Source organism: Solanum tuberosum, unplaced genomic scaffold (genome assembly GCF_000226075.1).
Source record: "Solanum tuberosum cultivar DM 1-3 516 R44 unplaced genomic scaffold, SolTub_3.0 scf00552, whole genome shotgun sequence".
Lineage (NCBI taxonomy): Eukaryota > Viridiplantae > Streptophyta > Magnoliopsida > Solanales > Solanaceae > Solanum > Solanum tuberosum.
In genome coordinates this window covers 266407-292050 of record NW_006239481.1, presented here as the reverse complement: position 1 = coordinate 292050, position 25644 = coordinate 266407, and the positions used below count along the sequence as shown (strand labels likewise).

General features: G+C 36.4%; 5 protein-coding genes across 5 annotated transcripts; all 5 read right to left on the bottom strand.

Annotated features, from left to right (window-relative positions):
• Positions 1–2815: 2815 nt before the first annotated feature.
• LOC102594652 (chlorophyll a-b binding protein 1C, chloroplastic) lies at positions 2816–3789 on the bottom strand. Its single transcript, XM_015304492.1, has one exon. It carries the CDS (start codon positions 3712–3714, stop codon positions 2917–2919), a length of 798 nt encoding a protein of 265 aa, XP_015159978.1. The 5' UTR covers positions 3715–3789; the 3' UTR covers positions 2816–2916.
• Positions 3790–5347: 1558 nt separating this feature from the next.
• On the bottom strand, positions 5348–6330 carry LOC102593779 (chlorophyll a-b binding protein 1C, chloroplastic). The gene has a single exon (XM_006365510.2). The coding sequence runs from the start codon at positions 6242–6244 to the stop codon at positions 5447–5449; it is 798 nt and encodes a 265-aa protein (XP_006365572.1). The 5' UTR covers positions 6245–6330; the 3' UTR covers positions 5348–5446.
• Positions 6331–7755: 1425 nt separating this feature from the next.
• Positions 7756–8805, bottom strand: LOC102594096 (chlorophyll a-b binding protein 1C, chloroplastic). Its single transcript, XM_015304491.1, has 2 exons — positions 8540–8805; positions 7756–8463 (listed from the first exon to the last, which is right to left on the bottom strand). The coding sequence occupies exons 1-2, from the start codon at positions 8724–8726 to the stop codon at positions 7853–7855; spliced, it is 798 nt and encodes a 265-aa protein (XP_015159977.1). The 5' UTR covers positions 8727–8805; the 3' UTR covers positions 7756–7852.
• A 2460-nt stretch (positions 8806–11265) lies between these two features.
• Positions 11266–15347, bottom strand: LOC102593454 (LRR receptor-like serine/threonine-protein kinase FLS2). The gene is made up of 2 exons (XM_006365509.2): positions 12032–15347; positions 11266–11737 (listed from the first exon to the last, which is right to left on the bottom strand). The coding sequence occupies exons 1-2, from the start codon at positions 15162–15164 to the stop codon at positions 11358–11360; spliced, it is 3513 nt and encodes a 1170-aa protein (XP_006365571.1). The 5' UTR covers positions 15165–15347; the 3' UTR covers positions 11266–11357.
• A 3776-nt stretch (positions 15348–19123) lies between these two features.
• On the bottom strand, positions 19124–23899 carry LOC102593118 (LRR receptor-like serine/threonine-protein kinase FLS2). Its single transcript, XM_006365508.2, has 2 exons — positions 20171–23899; positions 19124–19745 (listed from the first exon to the last, which is right to left on the bottom strand). The coding sequence occupies exons 1-2, from the start codon at positions 23313–23315 to the stop codon at positions 19381–19383; spliced, it is 3510 nt and encodes a 1169-aa protein (XP_006365570.1). The 5' UTR covers positions 23316–23899; the 3' UTR covers positions 19124–19380.
• Positions 23900–25644: the final 1745 nt, after the last annotated feature.

Here is a 25644-nt window from a genome sequence, read left to right as displayed (position 1 = left end):
GCTAATATTCATCTTATTAGATTAGGTGTTATATAATCTTAATTGATTTTACATATTTGAGTATTTCTTAGCTGTCAAACAAATAAGTAAAAATAAAACTATAATATTAATCTAAATGGTTGTGTCTGTATAGAGAAAACATATATATATATTTACTAGAATATATCTTAGTCTAGACGACTATATTTCGAATCTTTATTTTTTCTTTTGGATGAAAATGTAAACTTTATACATATACATATTAATCAATACAAGTTTTGGCATATCTATAAAAATAAATTATGCGATAAATAACTATCAACATAAAATTATGATTTTATAAAATAGTAGGAAACAAACGTGCAACGCACGTTCCCTATAACTAGTTACTTAATAAGCAAAGGTGGATCAAGATTTGAACTTTATGGGTTCTGAAATCTAGGACGATGATCTTAAGTACTAGTAAACGGATTCTAAATTTAATTTGTGTATATATGTAATGAATTTCTTTAACACATATCTCTACAACAAAAGAGACATTCAATGACAATAGATTTTCCGCAAAAACATTTAGCAGCTTTGATTTAATGTCATTGCATCCAAGAGTCACTAAAGCATTTGGCGACATTAAGGCAATGCAGAATATCATTTTTTTTAACCAAGGTCCATGCATGGATTTTTGAAAATCTTATGGTCATGAAGAGGTATATATAGTCATAGAACATTCTATATATGTTTAATTTAATTACTAGTAAATGGATTCTTTTATTTAATTTGTTTGTTTCTTAACACATATATATATGGTTTGAACCAAAGCTACTTAATTGGTTCTGTCAAACAAACATGTATGATGAAGCCTACCCTTGCCCCTGTTAATAAGTGACATGAGCATTAGCATTTTTACAATGTCAATGCTTAGAACTTAATTTCCTTTCATGTATAGCTTACTCAGTTACTTGTATCTTCTGCTTACTATTTCCTTAATTTTGGCTCTGGTCGTTACTCGTTACTATATGCAATATTTGGAGGATATATATCTGCCTCTGTTATATAAGCAGTCGCATAGATGCTTTTACTTGCTACGTTCAGATTACATAACATACACATTGGTTTTCCCTCATCAATGAAATGTCAATGATGTAGTAGTGAAATAATGTTAGGTACACTTAAATCATCTCACTTCTCAGATAGAAAAATAAGGAATAATGTAAATAACATCATGTTGTTCTATGTTATTCTTGGCACTCACGTGCGTTGCATGTGTACTCCATAACGATGAATATGAATTATTAAAAATCACATAATTTCTTTTAAAATTGTATTTGAGTTGCAACAAAACTATGAAAAGTAAAATGATAAATGTTTATAATGTATAGTTAACTCATAAGAAGAAACTCTTTTGCGTTTAGTCCTCCCCTTATTATAGTTTCGATATATAAATTTGATGGTATGAAATACTGTTGAATTTGGCTGTGGTGAGATGAAGTTACAAAGGGAATTAATTCACCATATATAGGGAGTAATTAAGAGGGAAAGAGTCCTAATTATCTAGTGATATTCATATCTATGATCTCATTGGGTATCAAGATTCCATGTGTAGCAATTAATGCAACTTGACAATCTCTAATCCATCAATTTTCCAAGATGTTTACTAAAGGGACCCAACCAATATTGTCCTCCTATGTGTGGCTTGAACTCTACCCTGTGATTTGTTGAGCTTACAATACTGATATCTCTTGTCAGTTATCCATTGGTAATTTCTCCAGATTTTATCTTTCAGCACTATAGCTCATTCAATCTAGAACTATAATGTAACCTTTCACTAAATAAATTGAGGAAAAGCTGGAATTCATTTTAATCATATTATCATTTAATGTTTATCAAAAGATTAACCTGTAATTACTTAATAAGTAAAGATGGATCAAGATTTGAACTTTATTTCTTTACATATACATGAGGTGGACCAAAACTACTTGGTTTTTAGTAAATGGATTCTAAGTTTAGTTGTGTAAGTCGTACATATTTAATGTTGGATGTATAAAACGGATTTTGAGCCTAACTCAACCCCAAAAGCTAGCTCAAAGGAAATAATATTGCCCAAGCCTTATAAGGAGGCCAGGATTTCATTCATTCACTGATGTGGGACATTCCATTCATCGCTGTAGTCTACCTCTGCCTGTGTTAATAAGTGATATGGTTTAAGTATTTTTTACAGCGAGAACTTAATTACCTCTCTAATAAATGTCATGCATGTATAGCTTACTAGTATATTCTGCTTACTATGTCCTTTTGGCTCTGGTCATTGCTATGTGCCATGTTCTTCTCTAAAGATAGTACCATATGCATGTAACGAAGGAGAAATACACAAGAACTTTATGAATTTGTTCATGCTAAATAAACTAAGGGAACATAGGTATAATGACCTGGAAACTCATGCATTAACTCAAAGATAAGGGACTATTTTGAGCTTTTTCTCTTCAGATTACAAAACATACTATACATTGGTTTTCCATTATCATTGAAATGTAAATGGTCTAGTAGTGAAATAATATTATGTCCTCTTAATTCCTCTTTCACTTCTTGACAGAAAAATAAGGAATCATGTAAATAAATAACACAATGTTGTTCAATGTTATTCTTGGCACTAAATTAGAGTATTTCTTGTTGATAATTAATTGAATTCCATTAGTTCCTCTGGTCTGTATGTTCAAGTTTTATGCTTTTACCACATCCCAATTGTATCTTGGGTTTTTGTTTTTGCTCTGTCATCTTTTTTTTTCCCTTTGATATGATTCATTCATGCCATTGGAAAGCAAACTTATAGACAACACCATAATTGGAATATAAGAAAAATCCATTCTATTGTCTAGTAAACTCACGATTACAACTTTACAAGGCTATCAAACAATCATATTCTTTGAGAACATTTTAAGATATTCATTTTCCGGGAACAAAGTTTGTGGCGAAGGCCCAGGCATTGTTGTTAACTGGATCTGCAAGGTGGTCAGCAAGGTTCTCCAATGGACCCTTTCCGGTGACAATAGCTTGAACAAAGAATCCAAACATAGAGAACATAGCAAGTCTACCGTTCTTAATCTCCTTTACCTTGAGCTCAGCAAATGCCTCTGGGTCATCAGCAAGACCTAATGGGTCAAAGCTGCCACCAGGGTAGAGTGGGTCGACAACCTCACCAAGCGGTCCACCAGCAATACGGTATCCCTCAACGGCTCCCATCAACACAACTTGGCAAGCCCAAATGGCCAAGATGCTTTGTGCATGGACCAAGCTTGGGTTGCCCAAGTAGTCAAGTCCACCCTCGCTGAAGATCTGGGATCCAGCTTTGAACCACACAGCCTCACCAAACTTGACACCGTTACGGGCCAAGAGCTCAGGGAAGACACATCCAAGAGCACCAAGCATAGCCCATCTGCAATGGATCACCTCGAGTTCACGGTTCTTGGCAAAGGTTTCAGGGTCTGCTGAAAGTCCAGCAGTATCCCAGCCGTAGTCACCAGGGAATTCACCGGTCAAGTAGCTTGGGGACTCACCAGAGAATGGGCCTAAGTACTTAACACGGTCTGGTCCATACCATGGGCTGCTAGATGGAGCAGACTTGGCGACAGCCTTTCTCATAGTGATCCTTCCATTTCCAGTGATTTCTGAGGCAGAGGGTGAGAGTTTCACTGCCTGTCCAGCAAAAGAAGGGGAAGAAAGAGCCATTGTGGAAGCTGCCATGGTTTATAACAAGAGAAAAGTGATGGGTGTTTGAAATCTCAAAGTTGGTTGTGATGAAGCTGAAGTTAGTTGGGGTTCAGAATATATAGGAGGTAATTAGAGAGAAAGAATCTTCTTATCTAGTGATATATATATCTATGATCTCATTGGGTATCAAGATCCCATATGTGGCAATTAATGCACACTTGAATCTCCAATCCATCAATTTTCCAAGAAGGGACACATTCAATATTGTCCTATCATATGTGGTCACAAGGATTGAACTCTGCCCTGTGATTTGTTGAGCTTACATTATGATATACCTATCATTATCCACTTGCCATTTCTATAGATTTTGTCTACCTGCAGGGTAAAAGATGTAGAACTATGGTTTAGGAAATTTGAGGAGAAGTTGAAATTTATTACCACTTGATGCATAAATTGTGGGAAATTAATAATGCATGTTTATGTATGGAAAACAATGCGATTGAAACTTTATTAATATATTAGACCTCAATTGACAAAGTTGTTTATGTTAGCCACACATGCTATCTTGTTTTAAGCTCATTCAAGACAATGTTAATTCATTTTTAGAGATTTAATGTGGCTTAGTACCTGTACTTAACTGCTAGATGAGCAATGCTGAAACTTGGAAAGAGCTTGTTCAGACGAACATGAGCAAAAAATTTAATTTATTTGAATTCATCAGCATCACAATATATTGGCTGTGTTAAGACTTGAGAGAAATATAATTTACTAATTGTTGATTTAAGTTATATGCACTGACGGTGTAAAGATGTTTTTACACTATCGGTAAATTTTAATATGTGACAGTAGGTCAGTTCCCTATTTTTACGAGACTACCAATTGGAGTAATGTTTATCAACGGATTTCCATATAATTACTTTATAAGTAAACTGATTGTATATATTTTTTATATTATTAGTGTATAGAGCTTAAATTTGTTGCCAATAAGTGTCATGTATAGCATTACATGTCTCTTCTGCTAACTAACTATACAAGTATGTCCTTTGGCTCTGGTCATTACTATGCACCTTGTTTGGAAGGATCTGTCAAAGATCTTTTAATCTTAAGATGGTATCAGATGTTAGGAAGGATGGTTTTTTCAAGAAATTTATGAATTTGTTCACAGGACACATAATGTAAGGACCTGTAAACTCATATATTAACCACATTGGTTTTCACTTTTCATCGAAATGAAACAGTGTCTTCTTATTTCCTCTTTCACTTCTCGACAGAAAAATGAGGAATCATGTAATAGCGTCATGGTATTCAACATTAGTACTTTACACATAAGTATAATGACCTGGAAACTCATATATTACTTGCTACGTTCAGATTATAAAACATATTGTACATTGGTTTTCCCTTAATTCCTCTTTCACTTCTTGACAGAAAAATAAAGAATCATGAAAGTAAATAACATCATGTTGTTCAATGTTATTATTGGCTCTAAGTTAGAGTATTTCTTCTTGAGAATTAATTGAATTCCATAAGTCTCTGGTCTGTATATTCAGGTTTAAGCTTTTACCACATCTCAAATGTAACTTTGGTCTTGTTATTTTTGCTTTGTCATCAATTTTCCCCTTCAATATGAATTTTGCAGTATTTCATTCATCATTGGAAAATGAAATTCAGGACTAAGAAAAATCCATTCTATTGTCAAGTAAACTCACAACTAAAACTTTACAAAGCCATCAAACAATAATATCTAGAGAACGTTTTATGATATTCATTTTCCGGGAACAAAGTTTGTGGCAAAGGCCCATGCATTGTTGTTAACGGGGTCTGCAAGGTGGTCAGCAAGGTTCTCCAATGGACCCTTTCCGGTAACAATGGCCTGAACGAAGAATCCAAACATAGAGAACATAGCAAGTCTGCCGTTCTTAATCTCCTTTACTTTGAGCTCAGCAAATGCCTCTGGATCATCAGCAAGACCTAATGGGTCAAAACTGCCGCCAGGGTAGAGTGGGTCGACGACCTCACCAAGAGGTCCACCTGCAATACGGTATCCCTCAACAGCTCCCATTAACACAACTTGGCAAGCCCAAATGGCCAAGATGCTTTGTGCATGGACCAAGCTTGGGTTGCCCAAGTAGTCAAGTCCACCCTCGCTGAAGATCTGGGATCCGGCCTTGAACCACACAGCCTCGCCGAACTTGACACCGTTACGGGCCAAGAGCTCAGGGAAGACACATCCAAGAGCACCAAGCATTGCCCATCTGCAGTGGATCACCTCAAGTTCACGGTTCTTGGCAAAGGTCTCAGGGTCTGCTGAAAGTCCAGCGGTATCCCATCCATAGTCACCAGGGAATTCGCCAGTCAAGTAGCTTGGGGACTCACCAGAGAATGGGCCCAAGTACTTAACACGGTCAGGGCCATACCATGGGCTGCTAGATGGGGCAGACTTGGCGACAGCCTTTCTCATAGTGATCCTTCCATTTCCAGAAATTTCTGAGGCAGATGGTGAAAGTTTCACTGCCTGTCCAGCAAAAGAAGGGGAAGAAAGAGCCATTGTAGCAGCTGCCATGATTTAGATTAAGAGAAAAGTGTTGAGTGTTTGATGGTATGAAATATTGTTGAAGGCTGTGATGAGATGAAGTTACAAGGGAATTAATTCACCATATATAGGAATTAAGAAAGAGGGAAAGAGTCCTTATCTAGTGAAATCTATATCTATGATCTCATTGGCTATCAAGATCCTACTTGTAGCAATTATGCACATTTAGCAATCTCCAATCCATCAATTTTCCAGCAAGGGACACAACCAATATTGTCCTCTCATATGTTGCCACAAGGATTGGAATCTGCCCTGTGATTTGTTGAGCTTACAATATGATATCCCTATCATTATCCACTTGGCATTTCTCTAGATTTTATCTACCTGCAGGGTAAAACATACCACCACTATACTTCATTCAATGTAGAACTATGGTTTAGGAAATTTGAGGAAAAGTTGAAATTTATTACTACTTGATTCATAAATTTTGGGAACTTAATAATGCATCTTTATGTTTGGAAAGCAATGTGATTGAAACTTTATTATATTAGACCTTAATTACCAAAGTTGTTTATGTTAGCCACACAGGTTATATTGTTTTATGCTCATTCACAATACTGTTAGGTTTAGAGATTTAATGCGGCTTAGTACGTGTTACTTAACTACTACATGAGCAATGCTGAGCCTTGGAAAGAGCTTGTTCAGAAGAATATGAGCAAAGATTTTAATTTGTTGGAATTCATCAGCATCACAATTTTGCGCTGCGTTAAGGGAAATAGAAGTTACATCAGTAAATTTTAACGTGTGATAGTAGGCAATTCCCATTTTTTACCAGACTACCGATTAATGTTATCAAGTGATTTACCTTTAATTACTTACTAAGTAATTTGTGTAAATATTGTTTACGTTATTAGTGCATGGAACTTGAATTTGTTGCCAATAAGTGTCATATTTAGCAGTACTTGTGTCTTCTTCTAACTACATATGTATGTCCTTTGTGCTCTGGTCATTACTATGTACCTTGTTTTGAAGGATCTGTCAAGGATGCTTTTAATCTAAAGATAGTACCTCATGTGAGGCAGGAGGATTTTACAAGAAATTTATGAATTTGTTCAAAGGAGACATACTGTATGGACCTGGAAACTCATATATTACTTACTACATTCAGACTACAAAACATATTGGTTTTCTTCCCCTGTCTCAATGTTCTGGTAGTGAAATGAAACAATGTCCTCTTATTTCCTCTCACTTTTCGATAGATAAATGAGGAATCATGTAATAACATCATGTTGTTCAACATTAGTACTTTACACTAATTTTGAGTATTGTTTCTCGAGAATTAACTGAATTCCATAAGTTCCTCTGGTCTGAAAATTCAAGTTTTAAGCTTACAACAGCTTTATAGTTTTTCTTGTTACCACATCTCATATGTATCTTCAGTCTTTTTGCTCTGTTCTCTTTCTTTAATTTCCCCTTTGGTATGGAAGTGGCAATATTTGATTCGTAGATTTGGAAAATGTAACTCAGAACTACACAATCACTGGAATATGGAAAAAAGAACCATTCTATTATCAAGTAAGTCACAACTACTTTACAGGGCCATCGAACAATCAAAATTAAAAAATTATATTATGATATTCATTTTCCGGGGACAAAGTTTGTGGCGAAAGCCCAAGCGTTGTTGTTAACGGGGTCTGCAAGGTGGTCAGCAAGGTTCTCCAATGGACCCTTTCCGGTAACAATGGCCTGAACGAAGAATCCAAACATAGAGAACATAGCAAGTCTGCCGTTCTTAATCTCCTTTACTTTGAGCTCAGCAAATGCCTCTGGGTCTTCAGCAAGGCCTAATGGGTCAAAGCTGCCACCAGGGTAGAGTGGGTCGACAACCTCACCAAGAGGTCCACCAGCAATACGGTAACCTTCAACGGCTCCCATCAAGACAACTTGGCAAGCCCAGATGGCCAAGATGCTCTGTGCATGGACCAAGCTTGGGTTGCCCAAGTAGTCAAGTCCACCCTCGCTGAAGATCTGGGATCCGGCCTTGAACCACACAGCCTCACCGAACTTGACACCATTACGGGCCAATAGCTCAGGGAAGACACATCCAAGAGCACCAAGCATAGCCCATCTGCAGTGGATCACCTCAAGTTCACGGTTCTTGGCAAAGGTCTCAGGGTCTGCTGAAAGTCCAGCGGTATCCCATCCATAGTCACCAGGGAATTCGCCAGTCAAGTAGCTTGGGGACTCACCAGAGAATGGGCCCAAGTACTTAACACGGTCCGTAGTCACCAGGGAATTCACCGGTCAAGTAGCTTGGGGACTCACCAGAGAATGGGCCCAAGTACTTAACACGGTCAGGGCCATACCATGGGCTGCTAGATGGGGCAGACTTGGCGACAGCCTTTCTCATAGTGATCCTTCCATTTCCAGTGATTTCTGAGGCAGAGGGTGAGAGTTTCACTGCCTGTCCAGCAAAAGAAGGGGAAGAAAGAGCCATTGTAGCAGCTGCCATGGTTTATAAAGAGAGGAAAGTGAGGGGGTTGCTAGTTTGATATGTAAAAGTTAGTTGTGATGAGCTGAAGTTATTGAAACTTCACTATATATAGTAAGTAAGATAGGGAAGAGTCCTTATCTAGTGATATCTATATCTATGATCTCATTGGATGTCAAGATTACTCTCCATTCACACTTGGCAATCACAAATCCAAAAATCTTCCAAGATTTTTACTTGGGGGACCAACCAATGTTCTGTGGCTACAAAGATTTCTCTCTGTCTTTGTTGTTGAGCTTACATTAAAGTATCTTCTACTTTTTTCCATTAGGACATTCTTTATATATTTTTCTTCCAGCAGGGTAAAAGACAACACCACTATTACAGGCATTTTGAAGTAATTACAGCCCGAATCCCTTCTCTGTGTAAAATAGAAAGGAATAAGGGGAAAAATGAACCGTTATGTTAGTTCATTTTCATCGTTCTATAAAAAAAAAAACTTCTACTGGTTATGAACTTCATCGTTAAATTGCTCACTTGTCGTTTAACTACGAAATTTGTCCATTACTAATTTCTATTTTTCTAGTAGCAGGCATATTCTCAACCACTCATACAAGTGGTCCTACGCCTAGGCAAACAGACACATGTGAACATAACAGTGCTTTATACAACATATTCTGGCCAAGTAAATGTTTCAAAAATCCACCACCATACATGCCAACTCCTGATTGGGAAAAATCTAAATTCGGACTAGATTTTTCAAAGCATAATGTATCTAAATGAAACAGAGTCGTGGTTATTGGTATTGGACTTTAATTTGCCAAATGAGCAGGAAATGCTAATGCTATCAAATTGTGATCCACCAGTTGAACAACAGATAATTCTACTGCAATTTGGTTTCCTTCAAAGTGTCACTCAACTGATAGTTATTATCTCAGAAGTCACTCTTGTTAAAAACAAATTAGAATCAAGAATAAGGTGACTTTATGAGATAATGGCTAACATATTAGTTGAGTGATCATGTGAGAAATCATTTGTCTATATCCTCAATGTTATACCTATGTGGCTATATTACACATTCCTTTTTCTCCTTTCTGAATATATTTTTACTCTTATCAGCATTTGTACTGCATGGTTTCACGCAAACAAATGAATACACTTTCCACAAAACTTCAGTAGCTATGTTCTCTCCCTGTTCCATTTTTCGGATACTCTTATTAGCAACTATATGATCCAAGCTATAAACATGCACAAGGAAAGTCACTTGTATTGAAAGGTCATCCTAGAACCTTTTAAATCAATGATAATTCTATTCACAATCAGATTTTTAACACATACAGAATATAAGCAAAAGTTATTTGGTTCTCGTAAACCCGTACCAGAACCTCTGGATCTGACCCTGGATATCAAAGCTCTTTAAACATTGAGAATATGGATTAATTCAGAAAATACCTTAAATAACATACCCAGAAATCCCAAATCGGCGTAAAATTTCAAACAAAAGTGATTAAATTGTCCTTTGCAGCAGTTGGCGCTCTTTTTTCCTTTCCATTCTTCAACCTTCCATAACTAAAAACTCAATTCAAGTTCTGATTCACTAAAAAAATAATGCAAAGACCTTCTCCACATTCCAATTTCTTCTCATCTCTCAAACAATTGGAGAAAAGATTGAAACTTGACGACCCATCTCAACGAGAAGCCGTTGAGACACCGACCAGTCTTTGATCAGCCCATTATACCTCAACTGTGATGAGACCCCTGCTGACTCCATCACCAGATACACAAACCTTAAAGAAAGTGAAACCCCACTTCAATTTCTCTCTAATTCCTCACTTGCCCAAGAAAGTGTTGGTATAGTTGAAGCTAGTGGTAATGGGGTTGATGAGGGTAAACTGATGATGCAGCTATTGTGTTTATCGGAGGGTAAAAGGGAAGGATCCAAAAGGGTGGAAGTGGATTTGGGCTGTGATGATGCATTTTATGGAAAGATTGTTGGGGTTAAGGGGGCAAAAAGTGAAGAAGAAGTGGAGAGATTAGAAGGTTGGATTGAGCATTTTCTGGATAAGGGTACTGGAGAGCGAAGAGAATCATTTAGGTTAGCTCATCTGCCTTTAGGCAAAGCTGCTCTTATTCCTTAGGAGATTTTTGATGGTTTTGGAAGCTTTGAGTTTCCCTCTTACATTGATGAGTTCTTGCATAGTAAATAAATTTCTAAAATGCATATTTTAAGGTAAAATATGATGTATCATTGTAGTCTTATTAAGGCCTCTTTTTGAGTTCTCCTCAATTTCACTTCTATATATTCGTGTTCAAAAGTGTACTCATTTCCTGTAGGCAATCTCTAGTAACAGAATGCATTGGCACTTTAGTCTAGCAATCAACTGCTCGCTGACTATTACACGTCACTGGAGTACTTCGTAAAGATCTAGCTTTTTGTTCCTTAGTTGTAATTAATGTACAGAGTTCTTCAATTTCATGATGCAAGTCAACTTTAACTTAATCTAATGTGAGAGTTCAACCATACCCCTCTAGTAAAGCAGGAATACCTGAAAGATAATTATGGCTTGAAAAACGTAAGTTCTATTTAAATTGTAATTACATTTTCAGTTGTGGACTAGTTCCATTGGCCACCGAGGGAAACTTGGTGGTGGTTCATATTAAGAATGATGATACCAAACAAGCGTGTGAATGCATGCTCTCCATCTTACTTAGCTTTGAAAGAGAAGACAGAACTTGTTCCATGTCAGGTCTATCTTCAGGATCCGGAGAGGTGCAGGATAAAGCCAAGTTAAGAAGTCCCTCTACTATCTCCTGGTTCTTGGAGACATGTGAAGCTAAATTAGGATCCACAATCTGGACCAGCTTGCTTATGCCATTCGCAAGGGCATTCTGAACAACTTGATTCAAAGTCATTGGTAATTTATCTGCACCTGTTAGACTTGTTGGCCTTCTTTTTGTAATGATCTCCATCACAATTACACCAAAGCTGAATACATCTACTTTTGTGGTCACTTTCCTCATATATGCAAACTCTGTTTCATAGAAAAACATTTCATTTGAGTTAGGTCTCAAATTAAATAAGGAGCATGTAAAATGTTCAAGAAATTCAAAATTCTAAAGCTGACACTAGCATTTTCTGGTTAGACTAAAGTTGGTATTATCATTAAAAAATACTTTTCAGATTATATGTTCAAAACATTGGATCACTTAAATGCTTGTCCATTCTTCCACATACAAATTAATCATTATTTTGTGATTGACGGGAAAAGAAAATCTGCTAAGCTGTGTATTGTGATTTACAGAAGTGATGTTGTAATAATTATTACCTGGTGCCATGTAACCAATAGTTCCTTCAAATGCAGATGCTGATGATATGCTGCTCCCATCTTGGTGATGAATACCCAACATCCTAGCTGTCCCAAAGTCACTCACATGTGCTTCCATATTTTTATCCAGAAGAATATTTGAAGGCTTCAAGTCACAGTGCACTATTGGAAAATCATATCCTGAATGCAGGTATGACAGCCCACTTGCTACTGAAACTAAAATGTCTATCCTATTGGACAATGTCCATTCATCCGCCATTTGACCATAAATAAAACTGTCCAAGTTCCCATTCTCCATGTATTCTAAAATTACAGCCATTAGCTTCTTGCTTTCCCAAGCATAACCGAGCACCTTAACCAGGTTCCTGTGTTTGAGTTGGCTCAGAGTCTTGACCTCCCTATCAAAGCATTTACGAATTTCTGCTGAGAACTGGAGATTCAGTTTCTTAACTGCTACAATCTTCCCACTTTCCAGTGTTCCTTTGTACACATTACTTAAACTGCTGGCTCCAATAATGTTTTGTGGACTGAAATTATCAGTAGCATGTTCCAAATCCTTTTGATAAAATCTCTGGAGGCTAAGTGCTGAGGTATAATTTGGAATTATATCTTCCGTGTCTTTCACTTTTTGCTTCTTCATATACAGATGATACAAAAATATTCCCACCACATAAAGAATGAGAACCAAAACAGGCCCAAGTATGATCCAGGTTTTCTTGGAAAACCCATGAGAACTTGTTTGGTTTCTTTTGATGCTGCATGGACTGAGAAACTCTGTTCCACATAGAGATGGATTTCCCTGTAAATCTGCTGACCTTAAGTTGTCGAATACACCCCCCTTTGGAATGTGACCTTCAAGCTGGTTAAAAGAAAGGTTGAGATATATTAATGCAGGCATATTGGCAAATCTCTCAGGAATGATTCCCTTGAACTTGTTTTGTGAAAGATCAAGTGAGCGAAGATGTGGCAATCCTTCCATGTCAGGAAGTTTGCCTTCTAATCTGTTCCTTGAGAGGTTCAAGAATAGTAGCTCACTTAATTTGGTCAGAGTTTCGCCTGGAGCAGGACCAGACAGCATGTTTCCTGATAGGTCTAGTGAGAATAAGTTTTTGCAGAGTCCTAGGGATCTGGGAATGTTGCCTGATAGATTGTTGTTTGACATATCAATCCCTTGAACCATTTCTAACATGCCAATCTCATATGGGATCTCTCCATCCAACAAGTTGCTGGAAACGTTCAAGTAAAATTGCATACTTCTCATGCTGGCAAGTACTGCTCTGGAAAGAGTTCCGGTTAGAAGGTTGTGTGAAACATCTAAGGTCGTCAGTCTGCGGAGGCTCACCATGCTCTCTGGGATTGTACCGTTAAGCTTATTTCCACTCAGGTCCAGGAGTGAAAGTGATTCTAATTTGGATATCTGATTGGGGATTGGACCGAAGAAATTATTGTTCTGCAGCAGGAGTTCATAGAGGCGTGTAAGCTCAAAAAGTTGCACAGGAAGTTCACCTTCCAGCTTATTGTCTGACAGAGAAAGGCCCTGGAGGTTTGAAAGCTTTGAAAGTTCTGGTGGTATCACACCTGAGAAACTGTTTTTGTGAAGCACTAAATCTATCAGTTGACTCAGTTTACCAATCTCTGGTGGGATTGGCCCAAGAAATGAATTACTATGAGCTCTTAGAACTCGAAGTTTAGAGAGTCTGCCAATCATCGGTTTGAGCTTCCCGCTAAAATTATTACCACTCAGATCTAGAACTTCAAGCATTGAACAGTTGAAGATATCATCAGGAATCTCCCCCAACATTTTGTTTGATCCCAAAGACAAAAATGTAAGATTGGACAACTTCCCCAACCCATTTGGTATTTTACCTGTTATTCTATTAAAGGTGAGGGTTAAAACACGAAGATGAGAACAATTTGTTATGCTAGATGGAATAGGTCCCTCTAGGAGGTTATTACTTGCAGTTAGATTCTTCAGATTATAGAGTAACCCAAGTTCCGGTGGAAGTGATCCTGTCAATAAATTAAAGCTCAAAGACAAATATGTCAAGTTTGCCAGGTTTGTCAAAGTTGATGGAATCTCCCCATACAACCTATTTGAGTGGAGGGTAAGCACTTGTAGTGACATTAAAGATCCAAACTCAGGAGGAATTTTACCAGTTTGCTCATTATGTGAGAGTCCTAAATGAGTTAATGACTTCAGGTGGAACAATGAGGCAGGTATACTGGAGTTCAACTTATTGTTATACAATCTGAGCCTGTGCAAATTTTCTAAATTTCCTAGCTCAGGAGGTACGCCTCCAGTGAATTGGTTATTATACATGTCCAAGGTAACAAGATTGATACAGAGGCCAAGTTCAGATGGGATTTTCCCAGAAAGAAAGTTGTGATGCAACTGAAGAGTTTCTAAACTTGACAAGTTGCCAATTTCTGGTGGTATAGGTCCAGAAAACTGGTTTGAGCTCAGATCAAGGGTTTGCAGAGCTGTCAGCATTCCAATGGAGGTAGGAATAGAACCAACCAAATTGTTTCTATAAGCTTCAAACAATTGAAGATTGACCAAATTACCAATTTCAGATGGTAATTTGCCTGTGAGGCTGTTGTTGATGAGGCTTACTAACAACAATTCAGTGCAGTTGCATATACTCTCAGGTATTCTCCCACTCAAAGAGTTATTTCCAAAATTTAATAATTGCAGGTTTTTGAGGTTTCCTAGCTCGGTAGGAATTTCACCAGAAAGAAAGTTTCGGTAAAGAATGAGCTGAACCAGCTCAGTGCAATGCCCCAGCTTGGCTGGGATATTTCCAGTAAATGAATTCAAAGTTAGATCAAGAACCTGGAGTTTGGAGAGGTCTCCTAGAAACGGAGAAATCTCGCCTTTGAGCTGCATCCCAATAAGCGAAATGTTGATGACATGGTTTGAAGAAGGATCACATATGATTCCAGACCAGTTGCAAATGTGATTTGCATCAGTCCAATCCACAAGTGCACCAAAAGGGTCATCAGTGATTGAGTTCTTGAAAGCTTTCAAAGCAGCAACTTCAACTTCCAAGCTTGGAGTTTCCCCAAAGGACAAAGCTATGAAAAAGGAACTAAAAAAAATGGCTAATGCATATACAGTGGTCTTTGACATCATTGGTTCAAAAGAAAGAAGCTTCACTCTCTTTACAAACTTAAGCTGAAAATGAATAGTTTATACAATTATTAATGATATTTGCTTACTGTTTTCTGTTGAAGAAGTCAACTAGTCATCAAAACTAAGTACAATGACTTGTATTCTATGAATTTGTCAGAAATTCCTACAAAAACTGATCATATTGTTTGAAAATTGAGTGCATTCACATTACATCATGTCAACTGTTTTTATTATTACTATTATTTTTTCTAGAACTGCCATATGGAGCAGAAATATTGTATAAGTTCATTTCAGTTGTTTCTTTTCTAGAGAAACAGCAGAGTTAGACAAGCTGAAAGATGACATTCAGCGGTGGTCATTTCCCAATCAGAGGTGAATTTATAGCCTATTTATGGTGCACGTGAACCTATGATCTTTTCATCAAACTAGTCGTTTTATGTACATATATTCTAGAATTGATCTAATACTATCTAATCACACTCATGCTCCAATAAGGCTAAATGGTACACTTGATTGAATGTTGAGTTAATCGCCCAAGGATCAATTATCACTTAATATATGTATTTTTTCCTCTCTTTTTTTAATAGAATTCTTAGATCCGCCTGTGTTCCTAATAGATTGAATAATATAAAGTCTTATTCCTGAAACTATTGTTCAAAATGAAATCATCGTTGATTTAACAGTGTACCTAAACCTTCTATATGAACTAATAAAGTAATATGTTTAAATCTATTTTATCATTTGTCATTCACTCGTGTATACTTTGAACATTAGGTCAAAGAGAGACAAACAGCCACCCAAATTTATCATTTTTTTAGTTGTCAACATGTTTGAATAGATTATGTACACACAATTTTTATCTGACCTCTAAGAGATGAATGTGGCAAAAAGTATGCAAATAAGTGGGTTCTATTTGAAAATAATTAAACTTGACTAATCATAATTAACTTGTTTTGTAGTCAACACGCCAATTATAGTCTCATGTTGTAAGTCGCCAAATCTCAGTCAATATTGCTACTAGATAATAGATATCATTAGCTTGAGTTGATCAAGAAAATAAAGGTGAATATCCACTTTAGTCCTTTGCGTTATACCACTGAGCATATTTAGTTTTTAATTAATTAAAATATGTGATATTGATCTTTCAAACTTTTCAAATATTAATTCTTTTAAATTTTTAACTTCTATTAATTTAAAAAACCAATATCACATGTTTTTGTTAATCAAAGGTTTATTGTGCTCAAATGAATAACATAAGGGCTAAAACTTGGAATAACGCAATAACATAAGGATAATTTTGTTATTTACCAAGAAATTAAATAAGCATAGCGAGATAAACAACTTCATGCAATTTAAAATTGGAAGAAAATTATAAGGAGCTTCAAATGAACAGGGCGAGTTTAGAAGGTTAAAAAATAATGATTCAATAAAAGAATTATGATACATTTCGTCCAAAGATCACTTAGATCAAATTGAGTGATGAATCAATATAGGTGTGAGCAGACCTAATAAACCAACCGTTCCTGCGAAAAAATTTCTTTTTCAGATTTTTAGTTTTGGGTAAAATAAAAAGTAGTTTCAAATGTAGCCAAGTTTTCATTTACATTAATAAAATAACCCAAAATTAGCAATATATGTACGGACAACAACAAAAAATCAACAAATGTATATGTAATGTATCGATATTGTATAAATAGTGTATACTCATGTATGAATGATGTATAACTATATATTAGAGAGAGATATATACATCTATATACATTGTTGAGACAATGAAGTATATATTGTAGACCAATTATTTTCTCAATCTCAACCATTTCAAATTTCCTCTAAACAATCTCAAATTTTAGATATGAATTTATCTCAATGTTTTGAGTCTTTTGGTATACTATTTATTCAAAGTGATCCACGTTTGCGGCATATTAATTTTAAAATTTGAGCTTTGAAGATGCTAGAAGAGAGAATTATCACCAATTGGCCATTTTGATTAATTGTCCCTTTAGTTTCGTACCACAGGCCCAACAGTTTGGCTGGACTACTTGTCCATAACCATAAGCACTATTTGGACTATCCATGTTCACAAATCACAACATATGTTATTCAATCCTTTATTGTCCTCCAAAAATAAATTTGAGAAAACTAATTCCTTCGATATATATAACCATAGGTCCGCCTACGTGGCGCCACCACAAGTTAGAATTTCCTTTTAAATTTATTTATTTTCAAAATAGCCCTCCACTTTCATGAAAAAATGTGTCTTCTGTGAAAAATTGTGACTTTTATAAAGAGTTGCGACTTTTATGAAAAAATGTTATTTTTATGAAAGGTTGTGATCTTTCCGAAGGGTTGTAACTTTTCCAAAGAGTTGTGACATTTTCGATAAGGCACAATAAGTATTTGTTCACACTACCATTTGTTGTCTATGAATAGAGGGATTTTTTCTCATTTTAAAACAACGGAAATTTTGAATTTCTTCTTCTTCTGCACAATTAAAATTTAATATCTCATATTGATGTTCATTTAATTTTCCAAAAATATCAAATAGTAACACTTCCCGGAGGCAAAAGGATGATTGATTGAAGGATAAATGATAAAATGTTATAATTATCATTTTCCCTTACATTATTAATGTTCGTTACTACGTAATCTTGTATATAAGATAATATAGTGATTTTTTTTTAATGACTGATATGTTTTAAATATTATTTTATAAATTTTGTGATATTAAATTCCCGCACAAAACGCGAATAATTTTACTAGTTATAAAATAAATAATAAGGAAATTATCAACTCTAATATTAGAGCCTGCTAATACAGCAGGGGCAATGCTTGCAAACAGATTTATTTCATTGGGGGCTCGAATTCAACTATTTCACCACAACTCACGGAGACGTAGAGCAATATTGTAGCTATTCAGCCGTTTATTCAACTGTTTTTTCTCACCAATTGGCGCTCTTTTTTCTTAATCCCTTCTTTACTCACAGCTAAAACCCTAAACCCCCAAATCATTCATTCTGATTTCCTCCCAAACATGCAAAGACCTTCTCCACACTCAAATTTCTTCTCTTCTCTCAAACAATTGGAGAAAAGATTGAAACTTGATGAACCAACACAACAAGAAGCCGTCGACACACCGACCCAGTCTATGATCAGCCCATTATACCTTAACTGTGATGAGAGTGAGACCCCTGTTGACTCCATCACCAGCTACACAAACCTCAAAGAAAGTGAAACCCCACTTCAATTTCTCTCTAATTCCCCACTTGCCCAAGAAACCCCACCTCAGATAAACCCTACACAAGTTCAAGAAAGAGTTGGTACAGTTGAAACTGGTGGTGATGGGGTTGATGACATTGAACTGTTGATGCAGCTATTGGGTATATCGGACAGTAAAAGGGGAGGAACCAAAAGTGTGGAAGTGGATTTGGGCTGTGATGATGCATTTTATGGAAACATTGTTGGGGTTAAAGGGCCAAAAAGTGAAAAAGAAGTGGAGAGGTTAGAAGGTTGGATTGAGCATTTTCTGGATAGGAGTAATGGAGAGAGAAGAGAATCATTTAGGTTAGCTCATCTGCTTTTAGGCAAAGCTTCTCTTATTCATTCAGAGGTTTTTGATGGTGTTGGAAGCTTTGAGTTTCCCTCTACCATTGACGAGTTCTTGCATAATGATCCACCAATAGATGAGGTTGCGTGTTCCCTCTCTAGTAAATAAATTTCTAGAATGCATATTTCAAGGTAAAATATGATGGATGATTGTAGGCTTATTAAAGCCCTTATTGAGTTTTCCTCAGTTTCACTTCTATATATGTGTGTTCGTAAGTGTACTCATTTGCTGTAGATAATCTTTAGTGACAGACTACATTAGCACTTTGGTTTGCAATCAACTGCTTGCTCACTAACTCTATTACATGTCACTAGAGAACTTCGTAAAGATCTAGCTTTTTGCTCCTTAGTTGTAATTAATGTGAAGTATTGTTGAATATTTTGTTCATTTTCATGATGCATGTCAACTTCAAAATAATCTGACGGGACAGTTCCATTATATCTCTCTAGTAAAGCAGGAATACTCGAGAGATCATTTATGGCTTGAAATACGGAAAATTTATTTAAATAGTAAATACATTTTAAGTTATGAACTAGTTCCATTAGCCCCATGAGAAACTTGGTGGTGGTTCACTTTAAGAGTGATGATATTCCAGCTTCTTCTACATCAAATTTAATCTTTTACCAAATGTGAAGGCATGCAGTCCATCTTACTTAGCTTTGAAAGAGAAGACAGAACTTGTTCCATGTCAGGTCTATCTTCAGGATCAGCAGAGGTGCAGGACAAAGCCAAGTTAAGAAGTCCCTCTAGTACATCCTGTTTCTTGGAGACATATGAAGCTAGATTAGGATCCACAATCTGAACTAGCTTGTTTATGCCATTCGCAAGGGCATTCTGAACAATTTGATGCAAAGTCATTGGTAATTCATCTGCTCCGGTAAGACTTGTTGGCCTTCTTTTTGTAATGATCTCCATCACAATGACACCAAAGCTGAATACATCTACTTTTGTGGTCACTTTCCTCATATATGCAAACTCTGTTGCATAGATAACATTTCATGTAAGTGAGGTCTCAAATTAAATTAGGAGCATGTAAAAGCTGGCGCTAGATTTTTGGATAGATTAAAACTGACATTATCATTTAAAATAATACTTTACAGATTATATGTTCTAAACATTGCATCATTTACTTGCTTGTCTATTCTTCCACATAAAAGTTAAATCAGTATTTTGTGATTGAAAGGAAAAAAAAATCTGCTGTGCTGCATATTGTGATTGACAGAAGTGATGTTACTACTGAATGATGCTAAAATGGAATGTATTTGAAACATTCACCATTGACAAAATATTATTTGTGGTACCCATATAAGCTCGTTTACATTGTAGACATCTTGTATTCATGCTATTGTAACACATAATCTAGTTAGTAAAGTGTGGGTCAAGAAGTTGTAAGAATTATTACCTGGCGCCATGTAACCAATAGTTCCTTCAAATGCGGATGCTGATGATATGCTGCTCCCATCCTGGAGATGAATACCCAACATCCTAGCTGTCCCAAAGTCACTCACATGTGCTTCCATATTTTTATCCAGAAGAATATTTGAAGGCTTCATGTCGCAGTGCACTATTGGAAAATCATAGCCTGAATGCAGGTATGACAGTCCACTTGCAACTGAAACTAAAATATCAATCCTATTGGACAACGTCCAGTCATCCTCCACTTGACCATAAATCATGTTGTCCAAGTTCCCATTCTCCATGTATTCTAAAACTAAAGCCCTTAGCTTCTTGCTTTCCCAAGCGTAACCTAGCACCTTAACTAGGTTCCTGTGTCTGAGTTGGCTCAGAGTCTTGACTTCCCTATCAAAGCATTTACCAGATTCTGCTGAGAACTGGTGATTCAGCTTCTTAACTGCTACAATCTTCCCATCTTCCAGTGTACCTTTGTACACAGTACTTAAACTGCTGGCTCCAATAATGTTTTCCGGACTGAAATTATTGGTAGCATGTTCCAAATCCTTTTGATAAAATCTCTGGAGGCTCAATGCTGCGGTATACTTTGGATTTGTATCCTCCGCGTCATTCACTTTTTTCTTCTTCTTCATGTACCGATGAAATAAAATTATTCCCAGGACAAGAAGAATGAGACTGAAAACAGATCCAAGTGCTGCAAGTATGATCCAGGTTTTCTTGGAAAAACCATGAGAACTTGTTCGGTTTCTTTTTATGTTGCATGGACTGAGAAACTTTGTTCCACATAGAGATGGATTTCCCAGTAAATCCTCCGACCTTATATTGTTGAATACACCCCCCTTTGGAATGTGACCTTCAAGTTGGTTGAAAGAAAGGTTGAGATATTTCAATGCAGTCATATTGGCAAATCTCTCGGGAATGATTCCATTGAACTTGTTTTGTGAAACATCAAGAGAGCGAAGATGTGATAATCCTGCTATTTCAGGAAGACTACCTTCTAATCTGTTCCTTGAGAGGTTCAAGAACACAAGCTCTCTTAATTTGGTGAAAATTTCACCTGGAGCAGGACCAGAGAGCATGTTTCCTGATAGGTCCAGTGAAAATAAGTTTTTGCAGCGTTCTAGGGATCTGGGAATGCTGCCTGACAGATTATTATTTGACATGTCAATCTCTTGAACCATTTCTAACACGCCTATCTCATCTGGGATCTCTCCGTGCAACAAATTGCTGGAAACGTTCAAGTAAAGTTGCATACTTCTCATGCTGGCAAGTACTGCTCTGGGAATAGTTCCGGTAAGAAGGTTGTGTGAAAGATCTACGGTCATCAATCTGCGGAGGCTCGCCATGCTCTCTGGGATTGTGCCATTAAGCTTATTTCCACTCAGATCCATGAGCGACAGTGATTCTAGTTTGGATATATGTTGCGGTAGTGGACCAAAGAAATTATTGTTCTTCAGCCGGAGTTCATTGAGCTGTTTGAGCTCAAAAAGCTGCACAGGAAGTTCACCTTCCAGCTTGTTGTCAGATAGCAAAAGACCCTGAAGGTTTGAAAGCATTGAAATTTCTGGTGGTATCGCACCTGAGAAACTGTTTTCGTGAAGCACTAAATCCACGAGTTGACTCAGTTTACCAATCTCTGGTGGGATTGGCCCAAGAAATGAATTAGTACGAGCTCTTAAAACTCGAAGTTTAGAGAGTCTGCCAATCATTGATTTGAGTTTCCCGCTGAAATTGTTATCACTCAGATCTAGAATTTCAAGCATTGAACAGTTGAAGAGATCATCAGGAATCTCCCCCATCATTTTGTTTGATCCCAAAGACAAAAATGTAAGATTGGACAATTGCCCCAACCCATTTGGTATTTTCCCCGCTATTCTATTATAAGCGAGGGTTAAAACAAGAAGATGAGAACAATTTGTTATGCTCGATGGAATAGATCCTTCCAGGAGGTTATCATTTGCAGTTAGATTTTTCAGATTATAGAGTAACCCAAATTCCGATGGAAGTGATCCAGTCAATAAATTAAAGCCCAAAGACAAATATGTCAAGTTTGCCAGGTTTGTTATAGTTGATGGGATCTCCCCCGATAACCTATTTGAGTGAAGGGTAAGCACTTCTAGTGACGTTAAAGATCCCAACTCGGGAGGAATATTACCAGTTAGTTCATTCTGTGAGAGTCCTAAATGAGTTAATGACTTCAGGTGGAATATTGAGGCAGGTATACTGGAGTTCAACTTATTGTTATGCAATCTGAGCACTTGCAAGTTTTCTAAATTTCCAAGCTCAGGAGGTATGCTTCCAGTAAATTGATTAGTATACATGTTCAAGGTAAAAAGATTGATACAGAGGCCAAGTTCAGATGGGATTTTCCCAGAAAGAGAGTTGAGATGTAACTGAAGAATTCCTAAACTTGACAAGTTGCCAATTGCTGATGGTATAGGTCCAGATAACTGGTTTTCGCTCAGATCAAGGGTTTGCAAAGCTGTAAGCATTCCAATGGAGGTAGGAATAGAACCAACCAAATTGTTTGTATAAGCTACAAACAACTGAAGATTGGCCAACTTACCAATTTCAGACGGTAATTTGCCTGTGAGATTGTTGTTGATGAAGCCTACTAACGACAATTCAGTGCAGTTGCATATACTATCAGGTATACTCCCATTTAGAAAGTTATTTCCAAAATCTATATACTGCAGTTTTTTTAGGTTTCCCAGCTCGGCAGGAATTTCACCAAAAAGAGAGTTTTGGTAAAAAACGAGCTCAACCAGGTCTGTGCAATACCCCAGCTGGGGTGGGATATTTCCAGTAAATGAATTCAAAGTTAGATCAAGAACCTGGAGTTTGGAGAGGTTTCCTAGAAACGGAGAAATTTCGCCTTTGAGCTGCGTCTCAATAAGCGAAATGTTGATGACATGGCTTGAAGAAGGATCACATATGATTCCAGACCAGTTGCAATGGTGATTTGCATCCGTCCAATCCACAAGTGCACCGAAAGGGTCGTCAGAGATTGAGCTCTTGAAAGCTTTCAAAGCAGCAACTTCAACTTCAAAGCTTGGATGTTGCCCAGATGACAGAGGTATGAGAAAGGTAATAGAAAATATGGCTAATGCATATACAACTGTCTTTGACATCATTGTTTCAAAAGAAAGAAGCTTCACTCACTGAAAAAACTTATGCTGACAATGAAGCCTTTATACACATTTCTTAGTGAATCGTACAGTGAATCACTGCTTTCAGTGGCAGTCAACTAGTCATCCATTCACACCAAGGAAAATGACTTGCATTCTATGAATTTGTTACAAAATACCAAGCATGCCTCTAATCTAGGATGCTCCGTGTTAAAGAACAAGTTGTATGTACCCCCACACAAGAAAAGACAACAAGAATTTCGTCTCCTACTCGAAACCTAGGAGTACATAAAAAATGTCAAATCTTTCTGACCACCTAATAGATAGTAAACTCAAGTTGTGCATTCACATTACATTGAGCCAACTGTTTTTTTTTTCCGGCTGTTCTAGAAGTAGCACATGGACAGATCACTGAAGTATCCTAGAAGTTAAGTTCAGTTTGTTATTTTTTTATTATAAGGGAAATTGGTTTCTGAAGCAAGAGCAGAGTTGGGCAAGCTAGATAGAATTGTGAGGAAAGGGGTAACTTCACTTTGATACAACTTAAATTGTTAGATGAACCATGTACTTGATAAAGTGCCAACAGGCTGTAACTAATGGTTTTGTATAGGTTTCAAATACTTCTTTTTATTACGGTGATGTCTATGCCAGCTTTCACGCACCTCGACTAGTTCCATGGGATACCTGCCACCTCCCACTAGCAACAGGTACCACGTAACCATGCCCACCAAGGTTAGAATAGATGGAAAGATTACCTAGTGTTTTTTGTCTCCGCTGAGATTTGAACCTGAGACCTAAAGGGCTCTCAACCACTTTACTGACCATTAGGCTACACCCATGGGTGCACGTTTCAAATACTTTCAATAGTCACTTTTTTTTTCGTGCTAGTGTGTTAGTGGGCAGGTACTTAAAAGTCATGAATGAAGAGAATCATTACTCTAATAAACAAACCAAAAATGATGAATGAAAAATAAATTGAAAAGAAGGAAAGATGATAATGTAACAACAAGAATGACAAATTTGTGTACAGAACGCGCATTGAATAGGGTCCAAGGAATGGTCACGAGCAATTTCTAAAATAAATAAAAATAATTGCAAGTTGGGCAGGAGAGTCCAATATGAATGTGATGAATTATTAATTTATTATAGTATGAGTTATCCATTCCCAGAAGATGAGTTGACAGACTACATACCACCAAAGGTGGTAATGGAGTAGTCGGTACTCTTTATTTTTAATCAGATTTTTCGGGTTTTGAGCAATGGAAAATGAAATCGATTAGATAGAGAAAGATTTACCTAGCAAAGTAAAGCTTTTTAGTGTGAATGTAGATTAAATAAGCTCACTGCCAAAGTAAAGCTTTTTCGTGCGAATCTGAATTAATCAGACTTCAAAATAGGTACTGGATTAATAATGTGGGAAACCAAAAGAAGTGGAAAGTTCAAGGGTGGTCTCACTCTATCCTAATGGATATTATATGGTGTTTTAGTTATGTGGATTCCTTTAATATATTCCTATTCTAAAAATTATTATGCCCTAAAATGACGAGAATTGTTATTATATTTATTATTCATTCCCACTTACAATTTAGATTTTTAAAAATATTATTCCCTTATGGATCTTGTGTTTTTTTTTACATATTTTTGGTGTTGATATCTGCTGTTGTAACGTGAGAAAAATATTTATAATGGATTTCACTCGTTGGCAAGTTGGCACACATGTTTGCTTAGTGTACACAAAATAGTGTTCCTTAAACCTTAATATATGAAATAATAATATATTTATATTATTTTAGTCGTGTAAACTTTCAACATTTGGTCAAAGAGTGACAAACAGTGACCCAAATTTGTTGTTTTTTTTAGTCGATAACTTGACTTACATGTCTAATTCGAAATATATAAAAGATAAATGCCACAATAACTGTGCAAATTAGGGGTGTGTACTATTCGGATTAAACCGAATAACTAAATCAATTCAAACCGAATTTTTATTTAGATTGGTTTTTTGGATTTTCGGATTGGTTTTGGATTAATAAATTACTTTATTTGGGTTTTTGGTTTGGTTTCGGATTTTAAAAAATAAAAACCGAAAAAATTAGGTTTAGAATTAAGTTAGAGTTAACCACTTTTGTCCCTTTTTGGTTATTGTCTTTCATGATGATTACGTTTATATTTTATGTTTGAATTACATCTATAATAGGTATACTTATAAGTATTGCGTTTTAAGTTTTACTTATGATTTATATTAGAAAGAATATTTAAGGGATTAAATATTATTACTTTGGTTATAGGTTATATATGTTATTAATTATTGACATAACCGAATAACCAAACCGAA